Here is a 24,251-nt window from a genome sequence, read left to right as displayed (position 1 = left end):
ATTGGCAGAATCCCCCTTTCCCCTCGATTTCCACATGGATCCCACAGGCGGGGAGCAGCTCTGACAGGCCATAGGGAAGGTGCAAGGACCTGGCATGTGCTCCTTGCCAGCCATGGCTCTGCCATTCTCATGCCAGCTCCCAGTTTGCCTGGGAGCACTGGGATTACAGAGATGCTGTCAGTGCTGGGGAGAAGATTTGGGAACCAGCAAGTGCAGAAGTTCAGGAGTGAATAATTAGCAGAGCAATTGTAAAGTGCAGCAATTAGTGGCTAATTGCTGCTGCAGAAATATGCAAGGCAGGGTGCCTTTTATTCCTTCCTCCATGTAGGATGGCTGATCCCGGGTTTGCTGGGAGCAGGGAGAGCTTGTCTCTTGTCCCTGTCCTTGGTGGCAGGATAGGACAAGGGGGAATGGCTTTAAGATGAAGGATGGTAGATTTAGATTCGATATTAGGGAGAAATTCTTCCCTGTGAGGATGGTGAGGCCCTGGCACAGGTTTTCCAGAGGAGCTGTGGATGCTCTGGGTGGAGCATGGCAGTGTGGTGTTCTGGTGATGTTCTCACCTGGCAGGAATGGCTCTTGAGCTGCTTGGGAGATCTGCATTGTGCCAGCAACGGAGAAACTCAGCTTCACAGAGGGTTTGGGAGCCACCAAGGGGCCTCAGTGCCATTTTTAGAGCCCCATTTAGCCAGACTTGGAGGCAGTGGGAGGAATCCCTCTGGGAATGGGTGCGGTGCTCTGCCACTCCTGTGCAGCCCCTTGCTGCTGTACGTCACACCCTCATGGCAGTCAGTGCCACTGCCCCGTCCTCACTGGGACACTGGGACAGCGTCAGGGTGCCTAGAATTACTTATGAGCACTTGTAGAAGAGACATATTTACTTAATAAATAAATACAAATAACATATGGCAGGTACGAGCATGAAACACACACTACTGATGTTGTGAGGGAGGCCAAGGTCTGAGGCTGGAGCTTTGCCTAGTTCATGGCACACAGCTGAGGGTCATGGCACACACAGGAACATGGCTGAGGGTCATGGCACACACAGGCACATGGCTGAGGGTCATGGCACACACAGGAACACGGCTGAGGGATGTGGCACACATGGGCACACAGCCAAGGGACGTGGCACACACGGGCACATGGCTGAGGGATGTGGCACACACAGGCACACGGCTGAGGGTCATGGAACACATGGGCACACAGCTGAGGGACGTGGCACACACTGGCACATGGCTGAGGGCAGGAGGACGGAGGCCCCGTGGACCTTGAGAGGGTGTCAGGGCTCGTCCCCTCATCTCTGCAAAGCTTCGTGCAGAGCAAAGGGACTCTGCTTTGGCTAGATTTGGCAAAGCCTTGACCTAAAGCTTGGAGCTCTGATGAGCTCTAAGGAGGCAGCAGCAGTTGGGTTTTGGGATTTGGGGTCATCTCGGAGCTTCTGGGCCGGCCTCAGTCGGCTGAGACGGGCAGCGGCAGGAAGAGGATCGCCTTCTGGCCATAGTGAGTCCGCGGGCCCAGCTTGCTGTTCCCGTTCTTCTTCAGCCCCACAAACCAGTTCTTGTCCGCGTGCATTTTGGAGACGTAGGTGTTGTAATGGTTTTCTTCGAGCCTTTCCAGGAACAGACACTCCTCACCCAGTAACTGCTGAAAGACAGCCCGGGGAAGCACAGTGAGCGGGGGCGGTGCCGGGGAGAGGGGGATGTTCCTGCCGTGGCAATCCCAGCTCAGCTCTCCTCGCTAAGGTGCCATCCAGACCCATCTCTGAGACTCCCACACCCCAGCGAAGCTCATATTTAAAGTGTGGGGTAAGTGGCCTTGATTTAGTCCCCTGGGCCATTCCTGCAGCAAGGTGCCTGTGACCCGGGAATCTTCACTGGCAGTGACAAATCAGCCCCGTGCTCCATAATCTGCTCCTGGCCCTGGCTCCTGCTCTGCCCTGAGCTGTGTGGTGGCACCTGCAGGCTCAGAGCACTGAACCAGAGTGGTTTGGGCTGGAAGGGACCTTAAAGACCATTGAGCTCCAGCCCCTTGCCATGGTGAGGGACACCTACACCAGGTGGCAGCTGCCGAGGGGCTGCAGAGCAGCTGCTGCTCCAGGTATGAAGCACAATATTTATCAAGTGTCAGATAGGAAATACAATATTTGGCAGAGGCAGGGCAGTAAACAGCATTATTTGGTAATTTATTTATTTCCCCCCAAAATAAAGCCAGATGCAGAGGGGCTGTGCAGCTGCCAGAATCACAAACAGAGCCTAATTATTGCCTGTGGTTTGCATTACTCAGGGCTGCGAGATTTCTGCAGACCTCCAGCCCTCTCCGTGTCCGATCCCACGGGATCCTCCCACTTACCGAGCCGTAGAGCAGCCCATTGGTGTCCATGGCCAGGTACTGCCCCGACTGGGTGCTCCTGATGTGCACCACCCCCACGCTTTCTGCACTCAGCTGCAGCTGAACTGGGAGTAAAAAAAAAGCCAACAACAGTGAAAGGAAAGTAGGAAAAGGGGGGAAAAAGAGCTGCCAGGAAGGCTGGTGGGATGTTTTGTTCTGAAGCCTGGCTTATAAGGAGTTTATAGGAAGCTGTACAGCGTGTAATAAAAGTGTCTCCTTGTACCCTCTTCTTCAAAGAAACCCCACAGCCATCCTTTAGGAACCAAAGACCAATTTTTCCCTTATTTTGCATCAAAGGAAGGGCAACGTTTTGGTTATGACGCTGGAATGGGACACAGGAGATTGGGGTTTTAATTCTGGCTCTAATTTACGGATTTCTCATGTGGTTTGACAAGACACTTAAGGAGTGACACATGAAGAAGTATTTTGAGAGCTAAGCCAGGGATGGGCAGCCTGCAGATGCCTGCACTGCAAACCCCGGATCCAAAGCATCCCATCCAGCCGTGTGCTGCAGCTGGATTTATCAGTGCATTGTAGATGGGGAATGGGGAAATAGAAAAGGCTGTGGCTGCAGTCACAGTGCCTTGCAAATTCCAGTTCTTCCCAGGGATCATTTCCATCTTGTAGGCAGCTTTTTTCCGTAAGATTTGTAACAGCAATATTTAGGTTGGTTTGAATGAAGTATGAACGGATGTCTCCTTCCTTCCTGTTTATATTTAATTTATTTATCCTTATTTAGATGAGGTAAAAGGCAATGTTACCTCTTGGCCTGGCGGAACACCCGTCTCAGTGAAATCTTTGCTGCAATGGTTCACATTCTTCATTTTTGGCATTTCCTGCTCAGTAAATGATGGTTAATTAGGAAATTGTGTGGGTGCAGGTTTGCAGGAACACTCGGTCCCAGTGCAGGTCTGGTTTAGGCTGGGAATCTGGGAAAGCCCCAGCCCACCTGCATTCCCTGAGGTGCTGCAGACCCGGGACCTGGTCGAGGAGCAGTCCAGGGGGAAAGGAGGGAAATGGGATGAAACTGATGATACTGTCCTAAAAACTGTCCCTGAAAGAGGGGAGCGAGGGTCCCTCCAGCTGCCCATGGGGATGTTGAGTTTTTTGGCCACAGAGGGAGGGAGAATGGTGGATCTGGGGAAGGAGCTCGTGCACTAAATTCTTACAGGTTCTGTTACAGGTCTGTACAGAGATTTCCTTCCATAGATAATGGGATGAAAGCGGGAAAAGGAGACTTTTTGTAGAAATGAGCATGAGCTTCATCCTGAAGAATCTGCAGTGTCCAGGTAAGTTTTCTTTCCATTCCATGGTGCAAGCTTGGAATGCCCACAAAAAGGATGCGGGAAGTGGATCCTGATGAAGGGCTGGACAACAAAGGCTTAGAGAGAGTGACTCCTTCTGCTCTTCTTAGAGATCCTCCCTGATTCTGAGGCCATTTAAGAGAAGAATAAGAATTCTTGGTATTTGTCTGGAGCAAAATGCACACGGGCAGTTTGCAGAGTGCCAGTGCGGCTGGAATGCTGCTGTCCCTGCTGTCTTCCCAATGAACCGTGGGTGTTTCTGTGTCTTGTCCCTCCCTGGGGCTGGCAGGTGCCTGTCCCAGCTGGGTGACAATATCCCAGAGTGCCAGTCATGGTCCAGCCTGCTCCTCTTGCACTCCAGGGAATGCTGCTGAGCAGCTCCATCATTTTCCAGGAGCAGGGGCAGGAGCGTGGCAGCCGCTGGTGCTCAGAGCAGGGCACCTTGCACAGGGCTGCTCTGCTGGCACACAGCCCTTCCAGGAGTTTCCTCTGTAAATATTAGTGCATTCCTATATCCGAGTTTATGAGATCACTTACAGGAGGCTCCTTTCTGGCAGAGCTTTGCAAACACGTGGCCCCAGGCCAGCAGCCAGGGAGGTGTGAGCGAGCCAGGGCACAGGACCTGCCTGCCCTCACTGCCCACAGGCACGGTGCAGACATGGGGACCACTCCAAGGTGAAGGATTTGCTCTTCCAGAGGGAAAAGGGCTGGGCCATGTGACAGCATCCACCTTGTGAGGCAACAGCTTGAGGCTGGGGCACGGGGAGTGGATGCTCCTGTCCTCGGTAGCTCCCCGTGTCCCGGGAGAGGCCATCTTCATCCTGACCTACCCTTCTGACTCCAGCAAAACTCTGGAAAATGCTGCAGAGACACTGCCTGAGCTCACACCACCTCTCCTCGTGGGTCTGTGAGCCCAGTCCTGTCTTTCAGATCCTTCAGGTCATCATGTTGCCTTTCCCGGGGGTTTGGGGGTTACGTGCCATGTTTATTCCTGGCTGGAGGCTGGAGTCCCACTCTGTGTTTATCCAGCCTCAGGGAGCTCATCCTCATCCATCCCCCAGCACTGCCTCGTGCTGGGGAGACAATGTTTGTAATTAAAACTCGGCTCTAAACTGCCTGTCATTAAAACAACAATAGCGAGAGGAAAGGTTAATTTTGGGGGAGAAGCCACATGTGCGTTTGTGGTTTGAAGAAAATAAAAGTGCTTTTCTTAGCACTTTGTAAGGCTGGCTTGGCTCCTCCCAGCCCTTCCTTCTCACCAGATAGGAGCCTGGCAGGTCCCGGTCCTATTCCAGTAAATGTTCAGGATATGGTGCACCCACAGGTTGCTGCCAAGAGCTGAGGGGAAGAGCCCAGCCCCGCTGCCCACGGAGCCCTGCAGGAGCTTTGCTGTGTGGCCTGTCCAGCTCTCCTGGGCAGTGGGTTAAAAAATCCTCTGAAGAGTTTTTGGTAATGCAAGAGCCCAAAAATCATAAAATTTCCAATGATTCCTTGTTAGGACAAGTGGTGGCATCTGTGGGAGCAGTTCCTCCCAGGAACAGGTCCCAGCATCCCACGGGCTGGAGCCACCACGGTCACCAACTGCAGGGGTGGGGACAGGTAAGGGGAGACCCTGGCAAGAGTGACCTGTTCAACAGCTGTGGCACACAGATGACAACGCAAAGACAGCCCAGAGCTCCATGTGATGCTGTGTGTGGGATGCCAGGCTGCCCTGGGCCCTTCCTGCCAGGGCCAGCTGCCCGTGTGTGGCCCAGCCCTGCTGTGTCCCCTGTGTCTGCCTACCTGCCAGGAGACGATGCCAGCGTCAGGTTTCACACTTGAGATATCTGTTTATATCCTTTCTATCTACACTTTGACACCTTCCCTGCTCTGTGTATGAGCTGCAGGTCTGTTTGGCCCCTGGGAGCTGTGTTGTCACACAAACCTTGGTGCAGACCCCATTTTCCCCAACTCCTCCCTTCCCAGCTGATGGAATCACAGAGCAAGGAGCGCCCCAAGAAGCCCCCGGGGTTTGCTTACTGTGCTCGTCGCTGCGGTCCCTGGTGCCATCCACGGTGCCATCGGGGAGGATGCGCAGGAAGTGGCCCCCGTTGCTGCAGTACAGGAGTTTGGGTTTCTTGTAGTTGCCCGGGGGCAGGTTGAACTTTTCCGTCAGGGCGGTGAAGGTGGTGATTTCCCCCTCGGCCATCCCGCAGCCTCTCCCAGGGCCGGGCTGCAAGAGAGGTGACACAGGGGTGACACCGAGTGCTGGGCACACGCTGCTGCTGCCAGGCTTTAAAGGCAGGCAGGCAGGGAGGGAGGGAGCTCGGGGGTCCCGGTGGCCGGGCTGGCTGGGGCAGGTGATTCACAGCGCTGTGACACAGCCCAAGGTGATGCTCCCCCAGCGTGGGAGGTGGCGGGGGGCTGTCTCCTCGCCGGGTGGGGCTGGCCAGGAGGGACTCTGTCCTTTTAATTTTATCACAGCGAATTCTGTTTTTGTTCTCCTTTCTATTGACGTACGTGCTAAAATTACACACTCAGAAAACCAGTTTGAAAAACACCCAGTGTCTGATTGGAACCCGCAAGAGGCGGGAAGGGAGCCCAGGTAATAACTCTCTCTCCACTATTATAACGCTCAAACACAATTATGACCAGGAATTGCAACACCCGCTGCATGTCAGGTAGTAAATATTGCTCATCTCTTGGCACTCTGCAGCTCACCTGGCCCAAGAACACACAGAGAAAAGGTCAGGACACACGCTGGGTTGGGTGGCAGATGAGCAGGGGGCAGGAGCTTTCCCTGCCTGGGCTGAGCAGGAGATTTACCCAGACACTGATCAATAGCACATGGAAAATGGGAATTTTGAGTCTAAGATATGCCATGAATCAACCAGCAGCATCCCGATGCCTAAAGGGCCTCCAGGAGAGCTGGAGAGGGGCTTTGGACAAGGGTCTGGAGTGCCAGGGCACAGGGAATGGCTTCCCACTGCCAGAGGGCAGGGATAAATGGGATATTGGGAAGGAATTGTTCCCCGGGAGGGTGGGCAGGCCCTGGCACAGGGTGCCCAGAGCAGCTGTGGCTGCCCCTGGATCCCTGGCAGTGCCCAAGGCCAGGTTGGACATTGGGGCTTGGAGCAGCCTGGGACAGTGGAAGATCATCCTGAAACCTCATTTTGCAGGAGACTGTGGTCACAGTCTGTATTTAAGCAGATGCTGTGCCAAAACTTGGAGGCATCACCAGTCCAATAAAAGAAAGATGCTGTGGATGTTGGAGGGTGAGAAGTGCCATCACAGAAGTGCCATCACAGACGTGGCATCAGGAGATGCCACAGGTGAGGGCCAGAGTCCCACGGATATTCCAGGTGCATTCATGTTTTTAGCCTAGAAACTACATTTAAAATCTCCCATGAATTCTTTCTGTCTTTCATACACAGAGTTCCGTAGTGCTTAGAGAGAAGTGGATTTATGAACAGAAAAAGACATGGCACAGAATAAATCTAGATACAGGAAATTGCTTTAAATGTCATGTATTCCCACAGCTGTATTATGGAAAATATTTTATAGTCACTGTTTATATGTGTTTATAGATTGTAAAAATGTCTCTTTAGCACTGAGTTGTGCTACTGGTGCGTTGGGATGGAGCCAGGGCCACACTGTGGGTTTGCTGTGGGACTTGGAGGGCCCTGGGAGATACTGAGGGTGGCAACTCTGCAACAGACATGCTCACACACATGCACATGTACAGAGAACCTCTAAACATTTGTCTCTAAACCCTTTAGTATTTTAAAAAGTCTGCAAATGCAGCTGCAAGAAGGGGAAACCACTCCTGGCAATGGATCCCAGATGCCTGCAGAGGATAAAAACCTCTGGAAGCTGGATTGCCAAAAGCTGAACCCCTGGAGATAAAGCCTGTGTGGCTGCTGCTGAAAGCACCCCCAGCCACTGCACCGACTCTGCTTCGTACAGACTTCAGCCCTTGCTCTCAGATGCCCCCTTTGACACAGAATGGGATTTTGGGAAGTGTTTTCTGGAGTGCCAACACAGGCCAGCTCCCACCTATTGCCATGAGGTTGGAGATGCAGCCTCAGAAGTTCTGTGGCTCCTGGTGGTTTCCAAAGCAGGTGATGGACCTGCCAAATACAGACTCAAAATCTTTATTTTTAACACCATGGTCAGGTGAAATTAAGTATTTCTTAGAGAGTCTGGTCCCTAAATTAATTTTTCTCCCAAGACATCATACTTTTCATGCAGCAGTTCAATTTTCCTTGCTAACTGCCAGCCTTCTCTGAAGGAAAGCCCCCAAGTCACACAGGGTGGCACACAGGGCTCTGTCCTCCACTGAGCTTTCATCAAGACCGGCAGCACTGGGTAATTTCCTAGAACCAAAGCTTTTCTTGAACCTTTATGTGAGGGTGAAAGGCACTCAGCAGTCTCCTGGGTTGATAATGGATGGTATTGAGAAGCAAATATCCCAGATCCAAGAGCTCTGATCAGGATCTCAGCAAACTCTGCAGCCAGCAGGGGTGAGGAGCAGGCTGGGGGCTCCCCACAGTCACCTCAAGGTCTGAGGGCATCTCCAGACAGCTTAACCAGAGCAGCTCAACTGGAAATGGCTTCTTCATCATCACTTATTTCCTCTAAGGTTATTTTTGCTATTTTTAGGAAGACTCCAGTGCTCGCCAGCTGCCCTGACTGCCCCAGCAAAGCTCAGTGAACACTTTTCCACTCCTGTTGCCTCCCCATGCTAAATACTATCGCTGTTCTCAGACTTTATGGCCATGGAGTTGTTCCTCTACAAACACCACCACTCATGGCCCTACCATTACACTTTTGGCAGGAACACGTTAGGTTTTTATGGGAATTAAAAAGCACGAGTGAGAGAGAGAACCTGAACCAAAGACAACATAAAGGGCTTTATTTCTTTGGGTAGAAGCCCAACAATGCTATTAAATAACTCAAAGCAGAACGGAAAGCTCTCTCAAATATGCAAAGCTGAGAGACACCACACTCCAGCAGTTACTTGGTGCTCCATGGAGAAAGGAAAATATTCCAAGAGGAGGTTGCTGTAAGAGGGGAATGGCTACTGCCGAGCGCTGACCCCGCCGGTCGCACTAGGACAGGGAGTTGGAGCTGAGCTGGGGTCTGTTTGTCCAAGAGCAGCTGTGTTTGTGGCTCCTCTTTCCTCCAGCCCTGTGTAACAGCTTTGCTGTGCTGCCTGAGAGAAAACCCCACTGAGGAGGAATCCCTGGGAGCTGCGCCTAGGGCACCTGCTCCAGGACAGCCCCAGCTCTGCCTGCGATGTGGGGAACTGAGGGCACCCAGCTCTTTCTCCTGGATGGAGATGCCAGCACCTCAAAGGATCAGAAATAATTTCTGAAGGTAAAAAAAGACTTAGGAAGTGAGTTAAACCTGAATGTTCATTTGATCCAGGTCCTGCTGAGCCGTGGTGGCTGCGCTGTGCTGGCTCCCTACAGCTCTGAGGCAGAGGAGCCCGGCGCAGGGCTGGAATAGCTGTGAAATTCTGAGAAGTTTGGGGTTGGTTCCAAACTTTATCACTGGCCAGACCAGTGGCTTTGATGTGAAATCCCAAACTCTGCAAGCATCTGACTCTGAGCATCGAGGGCTGGTCATGCTGCCAATATCAGGCATGTGAGCTCTGAAATAACAGCACATGCTGGGAGCCATGGAAGGAGTGGGGACCTTTTCTCTCTGTTTTAGAGCTGATTCAGACTTCACTGCACAGCACTTGTTTGCATGACAAAGGTGGTGTTGATGGGAACGTGGGGGATTCCTAATGGTCCGAAAGGTTTTTGCGTGTCAGAATTGCCAGGAACTTCTGTGTTTTGTTTTTTTTTTTATGGCTCCTGTGGCACAAATTTAGTGGCCAGCAAAGACTCAACCCAGAGGCAGCCAGCTAAGGTGAGCCTTTTTTCCTTAGGTACAAAATACCTGGCTACTACACGGAGGAAAGCCAAAGTATCTCAGCTACTGGGTTAAAACCAGATTGGATTGATTCAAATACATCAAAATGGTCCTTGGCTTTGGACACAATCCTTTATGTAAGCTTGGAAAGAAATGTTCTGCATGGCCTCTGAGTGGCCACGGTACTGAAAAGTGCAGTTAATCACAATTGTCATTTAGATATCAGCTAAAGATCACACAGAGAACTCCAGAGAGATGAGAAACTGCTAAACCCAGGAGTCTCCTGGGGTTTTGCCCAACTTCAGTTAATGAGATCAGTGTCTCCTGAACCTGGCTCCGGTGAGTTCAGTGGAAACACTCCAGTTGGTTTCACTTTGGAAAGTGTTATTTTCTCCATTAAAGCAGAAATGCTGTTTCTTCCAGGATGTGTGACTCAGCTGGGATCAGACAGCATCACCTCCTGGTGGGCTCCTTTCCCACTCCCACTGCTGACTGCAGTCACCTGAACAGAACAGTCACTTCCCAGGCAGCTCAGATGCTCCATATAGGAATGGAAAGCATTTACAACAGGTAGAATATTTTTAAGGAATTGAGGCTCTGAATTGCCTCTCTGGGGATTCCTGTGGGCTTTGGGATGATCTGAGAACTACCTGGGATAAACATCTCTCAGATAAAAAGGGCTTTTATTCATCATAAGTTTTAGAGAACCATTGTGTGGGATGGATTTCCTCATCCAGGAAAGGATTAGAGACCAGGCAGAGGTTTCCTCATGCTCTGGCTGCTGCAGGATCAGCTCGGTGGGTCTGGGGTTATCATCAGCATGGGCAGCCTGCAAGGGCTGCCTCCCCTCCCGGGGGCTGGCAGTGCAAGGTACAGCTTGAATTCCTTGGACTGTACATCCTCTTAGAGGGACTTAATAAATGATTAGGCAAAGCATATGATAAATATGCAATAGATCGTTCTGTGAGTATCAGTGGAATGCATTGGCTCATTTCTAGTCTTGTTTATGGCCAGGTGATTTTATCTCTAGCGACATGATTAACTGCTTAATGAAACACTTATCAGCCAGGTTGTACCCTTTGCAAGTGGAATATGTTGTATGAAGTGTGACCAAAAGCATAGAAATCAATTTAACTGATGCCTGCTGTCATCATCTCCTGCTCTCCACCAGCAAACAGCCATTCCACTGAGTCACGCTGGATTTGTGGCAGGTAAAACAGAGGGGGTGTAAAGCTGAAAATTTCAGCAGCTTCCTGAGTGGGTGTCACTAATGGCCGATGACAAACACAGCAGCAGCACGGGAGGGACGGGGTTAACCCATCCCAGCCCTGTGCCCTCAGGGATGCCCAAGAGGAAACTCCGTTCCTTCCCCGGAGCCAGGTATGGCTTCTTCAGAGCTCTGAGCCCGGGGCAGCCCAGCTGCTGCTTCTCACTGGAACAGCCAGTGCAACATCCACCGAACTGCTGGTGTCCGTGGGGAGGCAGGAAACCAGGAGATTCTGCACTTTCTAATTCCCTTCCCGCCTCTCCCACCTCCCACCCACGGCCCTTTGCCATCCGGTGATTAACTTAATTGCAGTTCCAGCTCCAGGAATCAATCCAGCCCAGAGCAGAAGCTTTGCCAGGAAGCTCTTGCCCCTGTGTCCTGTCTGGGTTCGGACCAAGAGCCGGGACACGAACACGAGCAGCACTGGCTGCACACACAGATCCCACAGATTTGTGCCTCACGTCCCGGATTTGAGCCCTGTCTCCCAGAGCAAGCCGGGTGCGTGGGACCTGCAGGATGGGGAGAACAGCCCGGTCAGAGAATCACCAATGCTCAGTCCCTCCAGCCAAGGATGGGCTGCGGGATGCGCTGCTCCCAGGGGACACCTCTGGGCTTTGCAGCAGAGGCAACGCAAACATCCCGGGCTTCCCCTTCCCTGCCGGGTGCAGCGGGTCCTGTCGGCCCTTCCCAGGCGCCCCTTCCCTCTCCCAGGCTTGTGCCGAGACCAGTGCAAAGCATCGCTCCTGCTCCTGCGCTTTGCTGCCTTGCTCCAGCACGTGGAGCTGGCTGGGAGCAGCCACTGACGCGCCACGGGTGACACCAGTCTCATCCCTGTCACCCGAGGGCTGCTGAGGACTCAGGGCCGATGCACCAGGCACCGGTGCCTTGTTTTGGGTTTGCCACCTCGGTTATGGGCAGGGCTGTGGGCACCTTTCCTCCCCGGCTCTGCCCGCGCTTGGCTTCCCAGGGAAAGGCATCCGGAGGGAGTGGAAACCACTGATAAGGTGTTGGCTGAAGTGTTCTGTGATGATGTGGGAAGCCCCTGGGGGCAGGGGGCACTCCGTGTGCCCCTTGGCTCCTGCTCGGCAGCCCCAGACTGGGGGGCCCTGCAGTGGGGTCCCATCCCTCCCTGCCCAGGACCCGCTGCCCAGTTCCCGCAGCAGGAGGTGCAGCCTGTGACACTTCAGCCGGCTCTGCAGTGTCCCCATCCCCCAGCCAGCCGCCCCCGGCGTCCGTGCAGGACACTGGGCACAGAGTCAGACCACAGAGCCCCGGCTGTGGCTGTCTGGGCTGGCGCTGCAGGTGTGGCTGCCCCACACACCCACAGACAGATGGACGGACGGACGGATGACGCTAAATGACAAACTCCAGCCCCAGAAATTCTCTCCATGCTGTTAATCCAAGGGGTGATCTGGCTCTCCTGTCACACCATGTCCCCTCTGAGCCCTCCAGTCCCACCCCAAGCCAATCCTGTGCTGAGGCCCCGTCCAGGTACGTGCCTGTCACTCAGTGTCCTGGTCACCCTCCGCCAGCCGCCAGCCCTCGCCACCCCCTCAGCGCTCAGACGGGTCCGACATCTCCGGGGCTGTTGCTGATGCTCACGGGGCTGGGATTGGGAGCGAGAAGCAGGAATGCTGTCATGGTGTCGGGCAGTGCTTCCTGCAGCTGGCCCTCTGAAGAGTGGCCAAGCCCAGCTGAGGGTTGGCTCCAGCTTCAAAACTGGGGTTGGAGTTTGGGTTCAGCCTTTATTCCCTGTCCTTCCCCAGAGAAGCAGAGGATGCTGGAATCGCAGGTTTCATCTCCAGGCCAAATGAAACCCCACATCCATCCTGGTGGTTAACCATCAGCAGACATATCATCGCTCAGAAATCCAACTTCCTCCAGCACAGCCTCGGTCTGGGCTGTTCCAAGGAAAATCACTTGGCTTCTGGGTTCACCATAAGCTCAGCAGTGATTTCCTACGAAATTGTGCAGGGAATTGATGGTGTTCGTCCTGCAGTGTTTGTGGAAGGGCTGCACAGCTGCTCTTTTTAACATCTAAGTAAGATTGGCTGGGAGAATCCTGTTCTTAATTCTGTTGCCCAAAGTCTTATTTTAAATTCAGTCTCTAGTACCCCTGGATGCCAACTCCTGGTTTTTTTTTCCTCCAGGCTGCTTGAGTAAGGAGCTTAGGCTGTTGCTCATTAACAGTGCAATAAAAGCTTGAGTTAATAATGGCTATTACCAGGAAAATCCTACAATAAATAATAATTTTCTTATCTGCATCACTTTGGGACTGGAGAAAATGCCTTCCAGTGAAAGCTGCAGCATGTAGGAGTGTGCAAGGAGTGTTTCAGGTGAAAGATCGGAGCAAGGCAAGCTCAGAGCTGAATCTTGTTAAGTGCAGATGAGTAGGTCAGCAAGAAAACTGGAATCAGTGTGGCTAAGTAGTCACTGGAGTAAACTATGGAGAGCAGCTGAGCAATTCCACCTCCTGTGGTCTGTAGAGCCAGACAGATCACTGCTTTGAGCTGTGTTCTTCAGGCAAAAACTGGGGAATTCTCAGTTGTGGCAGTGGGTGGCTCTGGAGGCCATGGACACCGAGCCCTGTTTGTCACCCTCAGCTCTGGCCTGGGAAGGAGCGTGAGTCACTCACCGGGACCTGCCAGACCCCGTGGAAGGTACAGCCCTAACTCTGGTCCTGCTGTCCCAGACAGGGACACAACGAGACACCTGTCTCCCTGCAGAGCTGGGCACCTGCTTGGTCCTTGCTGTGACACGTGTGGCCACAGGCTATGACAGCAGCAGGAGCAGGCGGTGCTGCTCCAAGGAAAACAGAGCCCTGCCTTGGGTTTCCATTACAAAACCCTCAGAGGGAAGGGGATGTTTTTTGGAAGCTCTTCTGCCCCTTCTCACCTCTGTAAACAACAAAGCACCACAAAGGGCACGGTGCAGGACAGAAGGCTGCAATTTTAACAACCTGCTGAACCTCAGCCCCAAGCTGGCACCCACGCTGGCTATTTCCAGCTCTGCAGTGGGCAGTTCAGAGACACCGCGGCGTTTGTTGTGTCCGGTGTTTCCACAGCTGCTTCAGGGGAAAGCTGTGGGGCCAGGCTGGCCCACAGGGATGCGGACAAGGATCATGGAATCACAGGATGGTTTGGGTTGGAAGGGCCCTTAAAGCTCATCCAGTCTCACCCCTGCCACAGCAGGGACACCTCCCACTGTCCCAGGCTGCTCCAAGCCCCAGTGTCCAGCCTGGCCTTGGGCACTGCCAGGGATCCAGGGGCAGCCACAGCTGCTCTGCTGTGATGCTTGTGATAATTGAGACAGAAAGATGCCCTGGACTGTCTAACTGGAAAAAACCCCCAAACTAAACCAAGCCCTTTGGGACAACCAGGCAGAGTCTGAGGATCAGCAGTTGCTGTGCCCCCTGCCTGGCTGGGCGTGCCACACCCAGAGCCCCAATGGGTTTTTACCTTCTCCTTACTCTTGAGCTGCACGTTCAGCCATGCACTGGGATCCCCAGGGAGTCAGTGAGCATCCCCTGTGCTTTGTGGAGGATCACATCCACACCAGGGTAGGTGTGAGCTCCAAGATCCCCATTTGCAGTCTGGCAGCCAGTGACTCTTCCCGTCAGTCAGAAGCTTTTGTGAACACCTGGCAGCAATGGGAAAACTAAGGAAGGGGAAGGGAGGGTGTTTTACTTGAAGTTAAATACTTGCATTTTATATCCAAGATTTGACCTTCAATAGAGAATCAAGTATCAAGGGAGATAGAAATTTCAGTGAAAAAGTACACATTTGGGTACTCTTGTGTACAACACCCACATGTCCTGTGGGGCTGAGCAGCTGTCAGAGCAGTAGCGATGGATCTCTCTGGGAAAAACAAGGAACTTCTCGGGGGAACACGTAACTGGAGCGGGGGAAAGCAGGGCAGCCTTGGGGTCTGCGAGTCATGGATACAGGAATGGCTCTGTGCCGGGTCTGGGGGGTGTGGAAATGCATGGAGGGCGACAGGGCTGTCCTTGTCCCGCTTGGATGGCACAGGGATGCAGGAGGTCCCTGTGCCCGCAGCGACTGTCCCGGGCAGCGCGTGCCAGGGAGAGGGGCAGGGAGCAGATGGGTTGTCTGGCACTGAGCTCCTGTGATCAGCATCATTTCCAGGGGGTTTATGGCGTGCAGAGTGTGTTGGGATAAGCAGACAGCTTGGATCTGGAGTTCATCCTGGGATGCACAGAGTGGGATTTGTCACGGTAAAGATCTCCCCCTCCTGTCTGCCCTGGAGCGAGGATGAGAGCAGAGAAGGGAAACCACTCCTCAGGCTCCTGCTCTTGTTCCGTGGCCCGAGCACGGGGCAGACAGGCTCAGTGTGCAGTTGGGGGCCCCCTGAGCAGGTGGGGGTGACCATGCCCCAAGGTGGCCATGCAGACTGGGGGAGCTGCCTGCCTGACCCCCTGGGCTGGGAATGCCCTGTGGGACCAGCATCCATCAGGGTGGGCAACCGTGCCCCTCACAGGGTCACTGCCAGGCTGGCTCCGCCTTGGAGGGCTGTAACAGCTGTGTGGATATGGCACCTGGGGACAGGGGCTAGTGGTGGCCCTGGCAGCGCTGGGGGAAGGGTTGGACTCGATGGTCTTAGAGGGGTTTTCTAAACTAAACAGCTCTCGGGTTCTGTGATTCTGCAGAAATAGGGTCCCTGCACAGGTGAGAGCTGGCAAGGCTGGTCTGCAGGTGAGACAGGCAGATTTACCAGCCCCAGAGCTGTGGGAAGGAAAGAGCCAAGATCAAGGCTGAGACCCAGATCTAAATTAAGAGCCAGGAGCAAGGACAGACTTTGTGAGCACAGTGGGCCATGAGTCATGGATGAACTGTGTGTCCAGACTGCTGTGGGCAGTGGGCAAATCCTTGGCAGGATGGCTCAGGGCAGACACCACCACTCCCAAAAGGAGTCTGAAGGGGACAAAAGGGTTTTAGATGGCATGCCGTGAGTCAGTGGTACCTGGGCACAGCAGCCAGCCTGGTTCCCACACCCTGTGAAACCCCTCTCTGCCCTGTCCTCAGGGACAGCTGCCAGGCTTTGATGCCACAGGCATGGGAAGCTGCCTGTGGGATCTCAGCTCGGTCCTTTCCCCAGCAGCCTCCTCTGTCCAGTGCTTTCCCTGGGCAAAGGGGGGCGGTTGGGGGGGTTGGGAAGCACAAACAGAGGGGGAAGGGGGTTCTTCTGAGCTCAGTCAAAGGGGGTTTTCTGAGCTCACTTCTGAGTTAAGGCCCAGGAGAATGGGGTTTGTTACCTCACTAAAATTGAGGTTAGGCTTTCAGCCGGACCACGGGTGTGTGTTATGCTGCTGTGCTGGGGTTAATAGAGCTTTATTTAGCACTGGCTGTGTATTGGCTGTTCTTGAAGGGAATTCCTAAATATTAACCCTGGCACTGTGAGGGTCTGTCTCAGCCATTCTCTGCCACCTTCAGCAGATGAAAATGAAGCATTTTTGTTATTCCAGGTTTTAGAGAGAAAAGCAGGACCTGTGGCAGCCAGAGTTTTGTCACTGCAGGTGCCAGGTGCAGACTGCCTCTGCCTCCTCAGGCCTGGAGGCCAGAGCTGTCTCCAACCCTGGCATGAGGCACAAGTCCCCATGCCTTGGTGGGCAGTGCTACCTGCCCTGTTAAGCACCGACAGATTTTGGGGGATATAAAACCTGCAAGTCACTGACTGCTGCCGCAGCTGCTCTGCATGGCCCCAGCCTCTACTTTGGTTCTCCAACAGCTTTAAACCAACAGATACTGATGCTGGAAACAAGGGAAGAAAAAGGAACTGAACCGAGTCAGGCACCTCTCAAAACCAGAGGGGGAGAGGGAGGATTGCTGCATCAACAGCAGAGACCACGACAAAGCCATCATATCCCTCGCTGAACTGGTTTTCAACAAATTCTTCTGCAAAGGGATTTCTATTGTGAAGTTTCTATTTGAAAGACAGACCCAGCCAGGCCTCCAGCCCCCACGATAATCCCCAACAGCTCTGCACTGCCAGACAATGTACACAGGATTCCTAAAAATGCCCCAGCCATGAGTCAGTGCCCACTGTGCCCAGGAGGGAGAAGTGCTGGTACCCAGGGGCAGCCTGGGAGGTCAGGGCAGCCTTTACCTCCCTGGAATATATATTTTTTTTCCAAAGAATATTTCCTGAAAGGGTTTGGAAGATGCAGTGCAAGTGCTAACGTGTTTTGAGGCAGTGATGAAGGGGCAAAACAGAATGGAGATGGAGTAAGCGAGGAAGCCTGAAAGAGAAATGAGGGCTAAAGGTGAGGAGTCTGGAAAAGAAGTGGAGTCACAAAGAAGGCTGGGGAGGAAAAAAAGTAAAGGCTGAGGAGTGCAAGAGAAAAAAAAAAAGGTTGATCAGAAATAAAAACAAGGACAGAAAAAATAGAGGCTGCAAAAGGGTAGAGGGCCAAGAAAGGGTGAAGGGGGAAAGAAATGCAGAGGCTGAAAAGGGCAGGAGGCCAAAATAAAGTGGGAGGCCAAAGGAAAAGCAGAGACCAAGAAAAAGTGGAGAGTGAAAAGGGGTGGGAGGCTGAAGAGGCGCACAAGATGTACGGGAAGGGCTGCCCAAAGAGGGGTCTAAAGTTTAATGGGTTCCTCAGGCAGGACAGGGCTCAGTGGTGATAAGGCAGCACAATGTCCAATTGTTCTCCCTGCACACCGGGTCAGCCCAGCTTCCTCTGTGCCTGGGATTTGCAGGAACACACACTTTGGATTTGGGCTGGACAGAGGTCGGGTCTGCCGAGGTCTCCAGCCAGACCCAGAGCTCTTCAAGCCCTTTGGATAAACTTTCCTTCCCAGCTCCACCCCAGCCCAGGGGATGAACTTTTCCTCCCAAGCTCCCTGAATGACTTTGGCCTTCCTCCCACTGCTGAGACCTTGATCTTCCTCCCAGCTGAGGCAGCTCATCGTGCAGCTGGCTCTGGCTCCCTACCCTTATTCCCGACCAGCTGAGCCGAAGCCCCGCAGCGCCCGGGACTCCCGGCATGGCGGGGACGGGGACAGGGACAGGGACAGGAACAGGGACAGGGAGCTGTTGCTGCTCCATCAGGGTTTCCCCCTTTGCTGAAGGAGCCAAGAGGCTGCAGGTGCTGGCAAGGGAAGGGGGCAGTGGGGCCGTGTGGCCCTGGGGCCGTGCGGTGTCTCAGCCTGACACCTGCACCCCCAGCCAGGAAGATTCGAGCCTGCAGAAATTTGTCCTTGTGTTTGGCATCTTTATTTTGGCTGAGAAAGCAGCTCACAGCTCAGAGCATGGTGGTGATGAGGCGTTTGGGCTGTCGAGTCCATCAGGATAATCCCCGTGGTGATATTTCAGTCATAAATCATGGAATCATCACAGAATGGTTTGGGTGGGAAGGGATCTTAAAGCTCATCCAGTGCCCCACCCCCCGCCATGGGCAAGGACACCTTCCACTGTCCCAGGCTGCTCCAAGCTCTGTCCAACCTGACCTTGGACACTGACAGGGATGGGGCATCCCTAATCCTGCACAGAGAAGCTGTGGTTTCCCCAAACCGTTCTATGGTTCTGTGATTTATTTATTTTGCATCAAAAATGAACCCTTTATAGTGCTGTGTCACTGCAACGATTTTCCTTTCTGTTTGCTGGGTTTTGTTTGGTTGGTTTGGTTTTTTTTAATGGCCCAAATATTGTGTTTTGCCATTTTAAATGTTTGGGGTTTTATATATTGCAGTTCAAATTCTGATCTGGGCTTCGGCTTCTGCCCAGAGCTCCAGGTGAATTTGCAGTAATTTGGAGATTGCCATTTGGAATGATGCCATCATCACTGAGCCATTCCTCTCTCCCAGGGTCTGGGGGCACCTGCAGGGTTTCAGGGGGGGTTGTCTCAACTGAGGGGAGCAGCACCCTGCCACCCTAAAGCTGTCCCTGCAGAAGGGACCTGCCGCCTCACCACATCCCAGCTGGACCCTGCGCTTCAGAGCCTCCCTCTGCCCCCTCTCTCTGAGCATCCCCTGGGGATCTGTGGGGGTGGCAGAGCATCCCATAGGGATCCCAGAGCCTCCCGTAGGGATCTTCGGGGCTGGCAGAGCATCCCATGGGGAACCCAGAGCACCCCGTGGGGATCTGTGGAGGTGGCAGAGCATCCCCTGGGTGTCCGTGGAGCCTCTACGACCATCCCGAGGGGATCCCAGAACCTCCAGTGGGAATCCGTGCCGTGGGGCATGTGTGAGCATCCCGAGGGTCTCCGTGGGGCTCTCAGGGCACCCCGTGGGGCTCAGCCCCGCGCCCGCCTCGCCCCGGGTGCGGGTCCCACCGCTCCCCCCCCCGCCCCGCACCTACCGGCGGCTGCGCGGCGCTCCCGGCTGCGGCTCCCGAGTGCGCGCGGGGAGAACCGGGGTGGAACAGAGCGATCGGGGATGGTGAGGATGAGGAGGAGCTGCCTCGGGGCGGGGGAGCGGCGGGAGGATGCGGGGGGGGAAGGGGGAGGCTGATCGCATCCACCCCCACAACGGGGCCGGGCACCTGCCCGCCCTGCCCGACCCCCGGGCAGCGCAGTGGGCAGCGGCTGGGGCTGAGCCCCCCGGCAGCAGGAGCGGACAAAACCCCCCAGGAGCCGGAGCAGCATCGGCCTTCCTGTCCCTCGCGTTTCCCTTCCCTGCGGCACAGGACATTCCTGCGGCGCCGGGTGCCTCAGGACCCTCCAGGAAGGCGATGACCTCCCTCATCCCAGCCATGCCCGAGTGCCCCGGGCAGCGGGGACGGGTCCCTGCCATTCCCGGGGGCACTGCCGAGAAGGGACCGGGGCAGGGGCAGCCACAGGGCTCTGCCGGGCACGGCTGCGTTCCCGCTGGCACCGGGAGAGCTCGGCCTTAAAAGCCGAAGTGCTCCGGGAGCGCTGTCAGCCGGACAAAACGCAGCTCCGTGTCCCCAAGGATGGGCGCTGGAGCCTGGTGGCGGTGCTGGCTCTGCCGTAGGGGCTGTGCCGGGGCATTGCCCTTGCTGGGGGCCAGGGGTGGGCTCGGGGCTCACGGGGTGCCTGGGGTGGGCTCCTGGGGTGCCGGGGGTGGGCTCGGGGCTCACGGGGTGCCAGGGGTGGGAGCAGGTTGGGGTGCCGCTGTGTGGGGTGCGAGGCCGCGGTCGCTGCTGCAGCACTAATGAAGCTCTAATGAAGCACTAATGGAGCACTGACAGAGCCCGAGCGATGATTTCAGCGCTTGGCCGGGCTCCACGAGCCCTTTGATGTGGAGATGTTTAGGCTGCGTTATCTAAGGCTCGCTCAGAATAGGCTTTTAGTCCCGGCTCACATGGAGCCAGTGTGTTTGGACAGGCATTCCGGGCTGGAAATGCCCGGAGCCCAGACGTTTGGACAAAACATTCCCGAGTTGACTGGGGTTACCAGCGCCTGCTGGGGGCGGCTCCTAGCGCTCCCCACAGCGCAGGTGGACTCGGAGCTTTCCGGCCATATCAATATTCCTTTTTTTTTTTTCCTTTATTTTTAATAATCCCGCCCAAGATTTCCTCTTGCTTTTTCAGAAAATAAAAAAATAGGTATGGCCAAACATTCCTGAATCTAACAGAAGAGCAGGCCTGGCTTTGCCTCAGGCTCTCCTGGATGGAAGGCACGGGGGTTGTGAGGATGTGGGGAGGATTAGGAAATGCTGCTCCGTTTTCTCACTCAAGGGAACACCCCCTTGTTTCGGAGCTGCAGGGGGCTGCCCCCTCCCTGCACCCCAGCCCTCCCCACTTGCCCTGCTGCCCTTGCCCCCTGTCTGTGGTTGGCACTCAGCAGCCCTGGTGCGGTGCTTTGCAGACGGTGTCCTGCCAAATTTGTGTCCTTTTGCCCGTCCCGAGGGGTGGTGGCCCCGGGATGGAGCCAAGAGCCGGAGCGACGCAGACACAGAGCAAACATGGACTTGGGCAGCGGGATCTGCACCGGGCACGGGGAGAGGAAGCTTGGCCAAAACCCAGACACCGACTGTGCCGCAGTGGCCCCGGGCCCTGCACCGAGAGCCGGAGGGATGGGGGACACTGCAGGGATGAGGGACACTGCAGGGATGAGGGACACAGTGGAAATGGGGACTCTGCAGGGATGGGGGCACTGTGGGGATGGGGGCACTGCCGTGGCAGCAGCTCTGCCTCCCCCCTGCCCTCCCTAGGCCAGCCCTGTCTGGGCAGCCCCGGCAGCACCTGCAGCAGGGGCCTGTGGTATTTCCCAGGCTCTCGGGATGAATTTGATGGTTGGCTGCTGCTCCTGTTCCTCTCCTGCTCCTGCCTCCGCCTGTGATAAGGAATCTCCTCACCTCAGTGCCTCGAGCGCCCAGCAGTGCCCTGGCTCTGAGTGCCGTCAATAACAGGCACTTCCCGGGCTTGTTTGGAAGCAGAGTGAATAATTAACCACGGAGCCCCGAGGAAGCTGCAGGTGCTTCCCTGCCTGGCCCCACGCACACAGACAGTGCCCGTGAGGGCAGCCGAGTCCCAGCCCCGCTGCCCCGGCGGCTCCTCATCCCCCCAAACCACGGTCCCACAGCAGAGACGACTGAAGCAAAACTTCCTGCACGTTTAAAAGGAGACCCACGAGATCCCCCAGTCCTGGGCTTTGGTTCCATCCTTCCTGAGGTGGAATTCCTGGGAGGACTCAGCAGGCACTGCTCAGCCCAGTACGAGCTGGGAACAGCACCGAAGTGGAGACCCCCTCCTGCCTCCTGCCAGCTCCCTGCCCCAGAGCCGGGCAGGGGAAAAGGAAACCCCAGATGTTCCTCAGCACCACGTACGTGGACGAGCTGGTGAGCTTGGCCAGGAGTTCAGGAAACAGGAACGTGCTGCAAACCCTTTGGGAAAGGACTGCAAAGCCCCCGGGAATCTGTGACGCTGTGCCAGGGTGGGAAGTGCAGGATGCCGGAAAAGGCACTCACCTGAGGAGGGTCGAGGTGTGCAGGGCTGAGCGCTGAGGGCAGCTGGGGCGGCAGCGCCGCTGACCTGCCCGGAGGTGGACAGGGAGGTGCTGGGGTCACCCTGGCCCTCGCTCCACCCCTCGGAGCCACAGGACCACACCCACGCCCCTCGCAGCACGCCCGGGTGCCCCAGAGCCAGGCAGGGTCCCGCAGCTGGGCACCGGCACCGGGAATGAGCCGGGCCCCGGGGCGGGCAGCGGAGGGGCCCCGGGCTGGCAGCGCCGGCCGCGGCTCTGCACCCGCACCGATCAGGGAAGTACGGATGGATAATCCTTCGCCTTGCTATTTTTTTCCTCTCATGTGATCTTGTTTTTGGACGGCTATTTTGGGGCTGGACTCCAGCCCAGGTGAAAGACAAGGATTGAATCCAGCCTCCCCCTTTCCCGGAAACCCTCCCGGGACCTCTGCCTGCCCGCCCGCGGGACGGGGACAAACCCTGCCACCGGCTCCCATCCCTGCCCGCTTCCAGCCCTGTCCCTCTCCCGCTGCAGAGCCCTTTCTGTCCCTGCCTGCCCTGTGCAGCCGATGCGGGGCTGGTGGAAGCCGGCTGTGGCGAGCACATCGGGCCCGGCCGTCCCTGCATCCCACGGCCACCCCTCCCTGCGTCCCCAGGGCTGTGGCTGGCACGGGCACGGCTGCAGAGCCGGAGTCTCCCAGCACCATTTGCCTCTTTGTGCCCGTTTTCTCCCCCCCAGACCAGCCTGGCAGGAAGCTGGCGGGAGATAAATACATTAAAAATATGCTCGGAGCGTGCAGCAGCCTTGGAGTGAACCGCGGCGAGCCCCGGCCCGGCGCGCTGCCATCGCCCCCCTGCAGCCACCAGGGCCGGGAGGAGAGGGACAGGAGGGGACAGGGCAGGAGAGGGACAGGCAGGGACAGGGCAGGAGAGGGACAGGCAGGGACAGGGGAGCCGGGGGGCTCTGGGGCCCCCTCCACTCCATGTGCAGGAGTCCCGGTCCTGTGCTGCATCCTGCCCATGCCTGCCCCGGGGGCTCCTCTGAGGACATCCTTGGGGACATCTTGGTGCCACATGCTCTGTGCTGTCGGGGCTGACTATTTTTATCCCATTTATGTCTTTCGAGCCTCTGAATGAAAGCTGAAGGGAGCCAGTGGGGCACTGGGGAAGGGTAGCCTGGCTCTGTGGCTCAAAGGATGCAGATGTGGGGTAGAAAAGGGATGTCGGGGTGTGACACTGTGTGGCTGTCCCCACGTGCACGTGTCACATCGTGCCCTTTCACGGTGGGTGGTGGGAGGAGTGGGTGCTGTCACGGCGTGTTTGGCTGCTAAATTGTGTCTTTGCATGACTAAAACTCGTTAAAGGTCCCTGTGATGAGTCTCAGAGGAACCTGAATTTCCCTCAGCCCAGTCTCCCCAGTTCAGCTCTGGGAGAAGCTGATTTGGCACTGACTGCACAGCACCGGGGGCAGGTGGCACGTGGCAGCAGGGGACAGGTGAAGGACAGGACCCACCACATGAGACTTCAGACAGAGGTGGGTGTGATCTGGGTTACAGAGAAATGGGTCATTTCAGAGGTGTGCTACAAATGTGAAAAATTCGGGTCCAAAAATTAGAGGTCACTTTTTTTCCCAGCCTATTTCCCAGTCTTTATTATTTTTTTTTAAAAAATGTATATTAAATATGTAAAACTATTAAATAAAATAATACTATTTATATTAAATATATATTTAATTTTTTTTATTCCTGCTTCCCATTAACCAGTTTTATGTGAAATAAAGAACTGATCTCTGGCACTTATTAAGTGCTCTCTTTTTGGGGGAATTCTCTCCAGGGCCAAAGCTTTCCTCTTGCAGTCTCTCCAAATTAGGGTGTTTACCATAACAAGGTGAATTTTGGCAACGAGAAACTCCTACAAAGCCACTTTTCCTCTTTGGAACAATCGCTGAAGAGGGAAGAGGGGGAAAAAGTGGCTCTATAAAGGTAAGAGAGGTTTCAATGAAGGAAAAGGTGAATAAAATGACGGAGCCGGGAAAATCCTGCAGGAGAGGGAGGCGCAGGGAGGCTCCGGGGCCGCCAGAGGGCGGCGCGGAACCGCAGCAGGCGCAGCTGGGCACAGCTGGATGGAGGGGGCACAGATGGATGGAGGGGGCACAGCTGGATGGAGGGGGCACAGATGGATGGAGGGGGCACAGCTGGATGGAGGGGGCACGGCTGGATGGAGGGGGCACAGCTGGGTGGAGGGGGCACGGCTGGGTGGAGGGGCACAGCTGGATGGAGTGGCACAGCTGGGTGGAGTGGCACGGCTGGGTGGAGGGGCACGGCTGGGTGGAGGGGCACGGCTGGGTGGCGGGGCACAGCTGGATGGAGGGGCACAGCTGGATGGAGTGGCACGGCTGGGGCGTAGGACAAAGGGCGATGGCACAGCCAGGAGCACAGCTGGACTGGGGCACAGCTGGTCTGGCTGTGGCACATCCAGCAGCCACGGGGCATCTGAGGTGCAGGTGA

General features: G+C 55.4%; 1 protein-coding gene across 2 annotated transcripts; it reads right to left on the bottom strand.

The window, feature by feature from the left end:
• Positions 1-860: 860 nt before the first annotated feature.
• Positions 861-22,035, bottom strand: FGF1 (fibroblast growth factor 1). Of its 2 annotated transcripts, none has more exons than XM_082291784.1 (4): positions 21,750-22,035; positions 5,712-5,904; positions 2,350-2,453; positions 861-1,644 (listed from the first exon to the last, which is right to left on the bottom strand). In XM_082291784.1, exons 2-4 carry the CDS (start codon positions 5,878-5,880, stop codon positions 1,450-1,452), a joined length of 468 nt encoding a protein of 155 aa, XP_082147910.1. In that variant the 5' UTR covers positions 5,881-5,904; positions 21,750-22,035; the 3' UTR covers positions 861-1,449. The 2 variants fall into 2 exon arrangements, with proteins under 2 accessions (XP_082147910.1, XP_082147911.1); XM_082291785.1 differs by lacking the exon at positions 21,750-22,035 and adding an exon at positions 19,177-19,396.
• Between the last annotated feature and the right edge of the window lie 2,216 nt (positions 22,036-24,251).

The sequence above is a fragment of the Coloeus monedula genome (assembly GCF_965178545.1).
Source record: "Coloeus monedula genome assembly, chromosome: 15".
NCBI lineage: Eukaryota > Metazoa > Chordata > Aves > Passeriformes > Corvidae > Coloeus > Coloeus monedula.
This window is presented reverse-complemented; position numbering and strand designations above follow the sequence as displayed.

Excerpts from the sequence above, each read along its gene's own strand:
- FGF1 (XM_082291784.1), bottom strand. The coding sequence starts at position 5,880 with ATGGCCGAGGGGGAAATCACCACCTTCACCGCCCTGACGGAAAAGTTC. Across the intron at positions 2,454-5,711 it reads GGACCGCAGCGACGAGCACA|TTCAGCTGCAGCTGAGTGCA; the intron begins GTAAGCAAACCC and ends TTTTACTCCCAG. Across the intron at positions 1,645-2,349 it reads ATGGGCTGCTCTACGGCTCG|CAGTTACTGGGTGAGGAGTG; the intron begins GTAAGTGGGAGG and ends GCTGTCTTTCAG.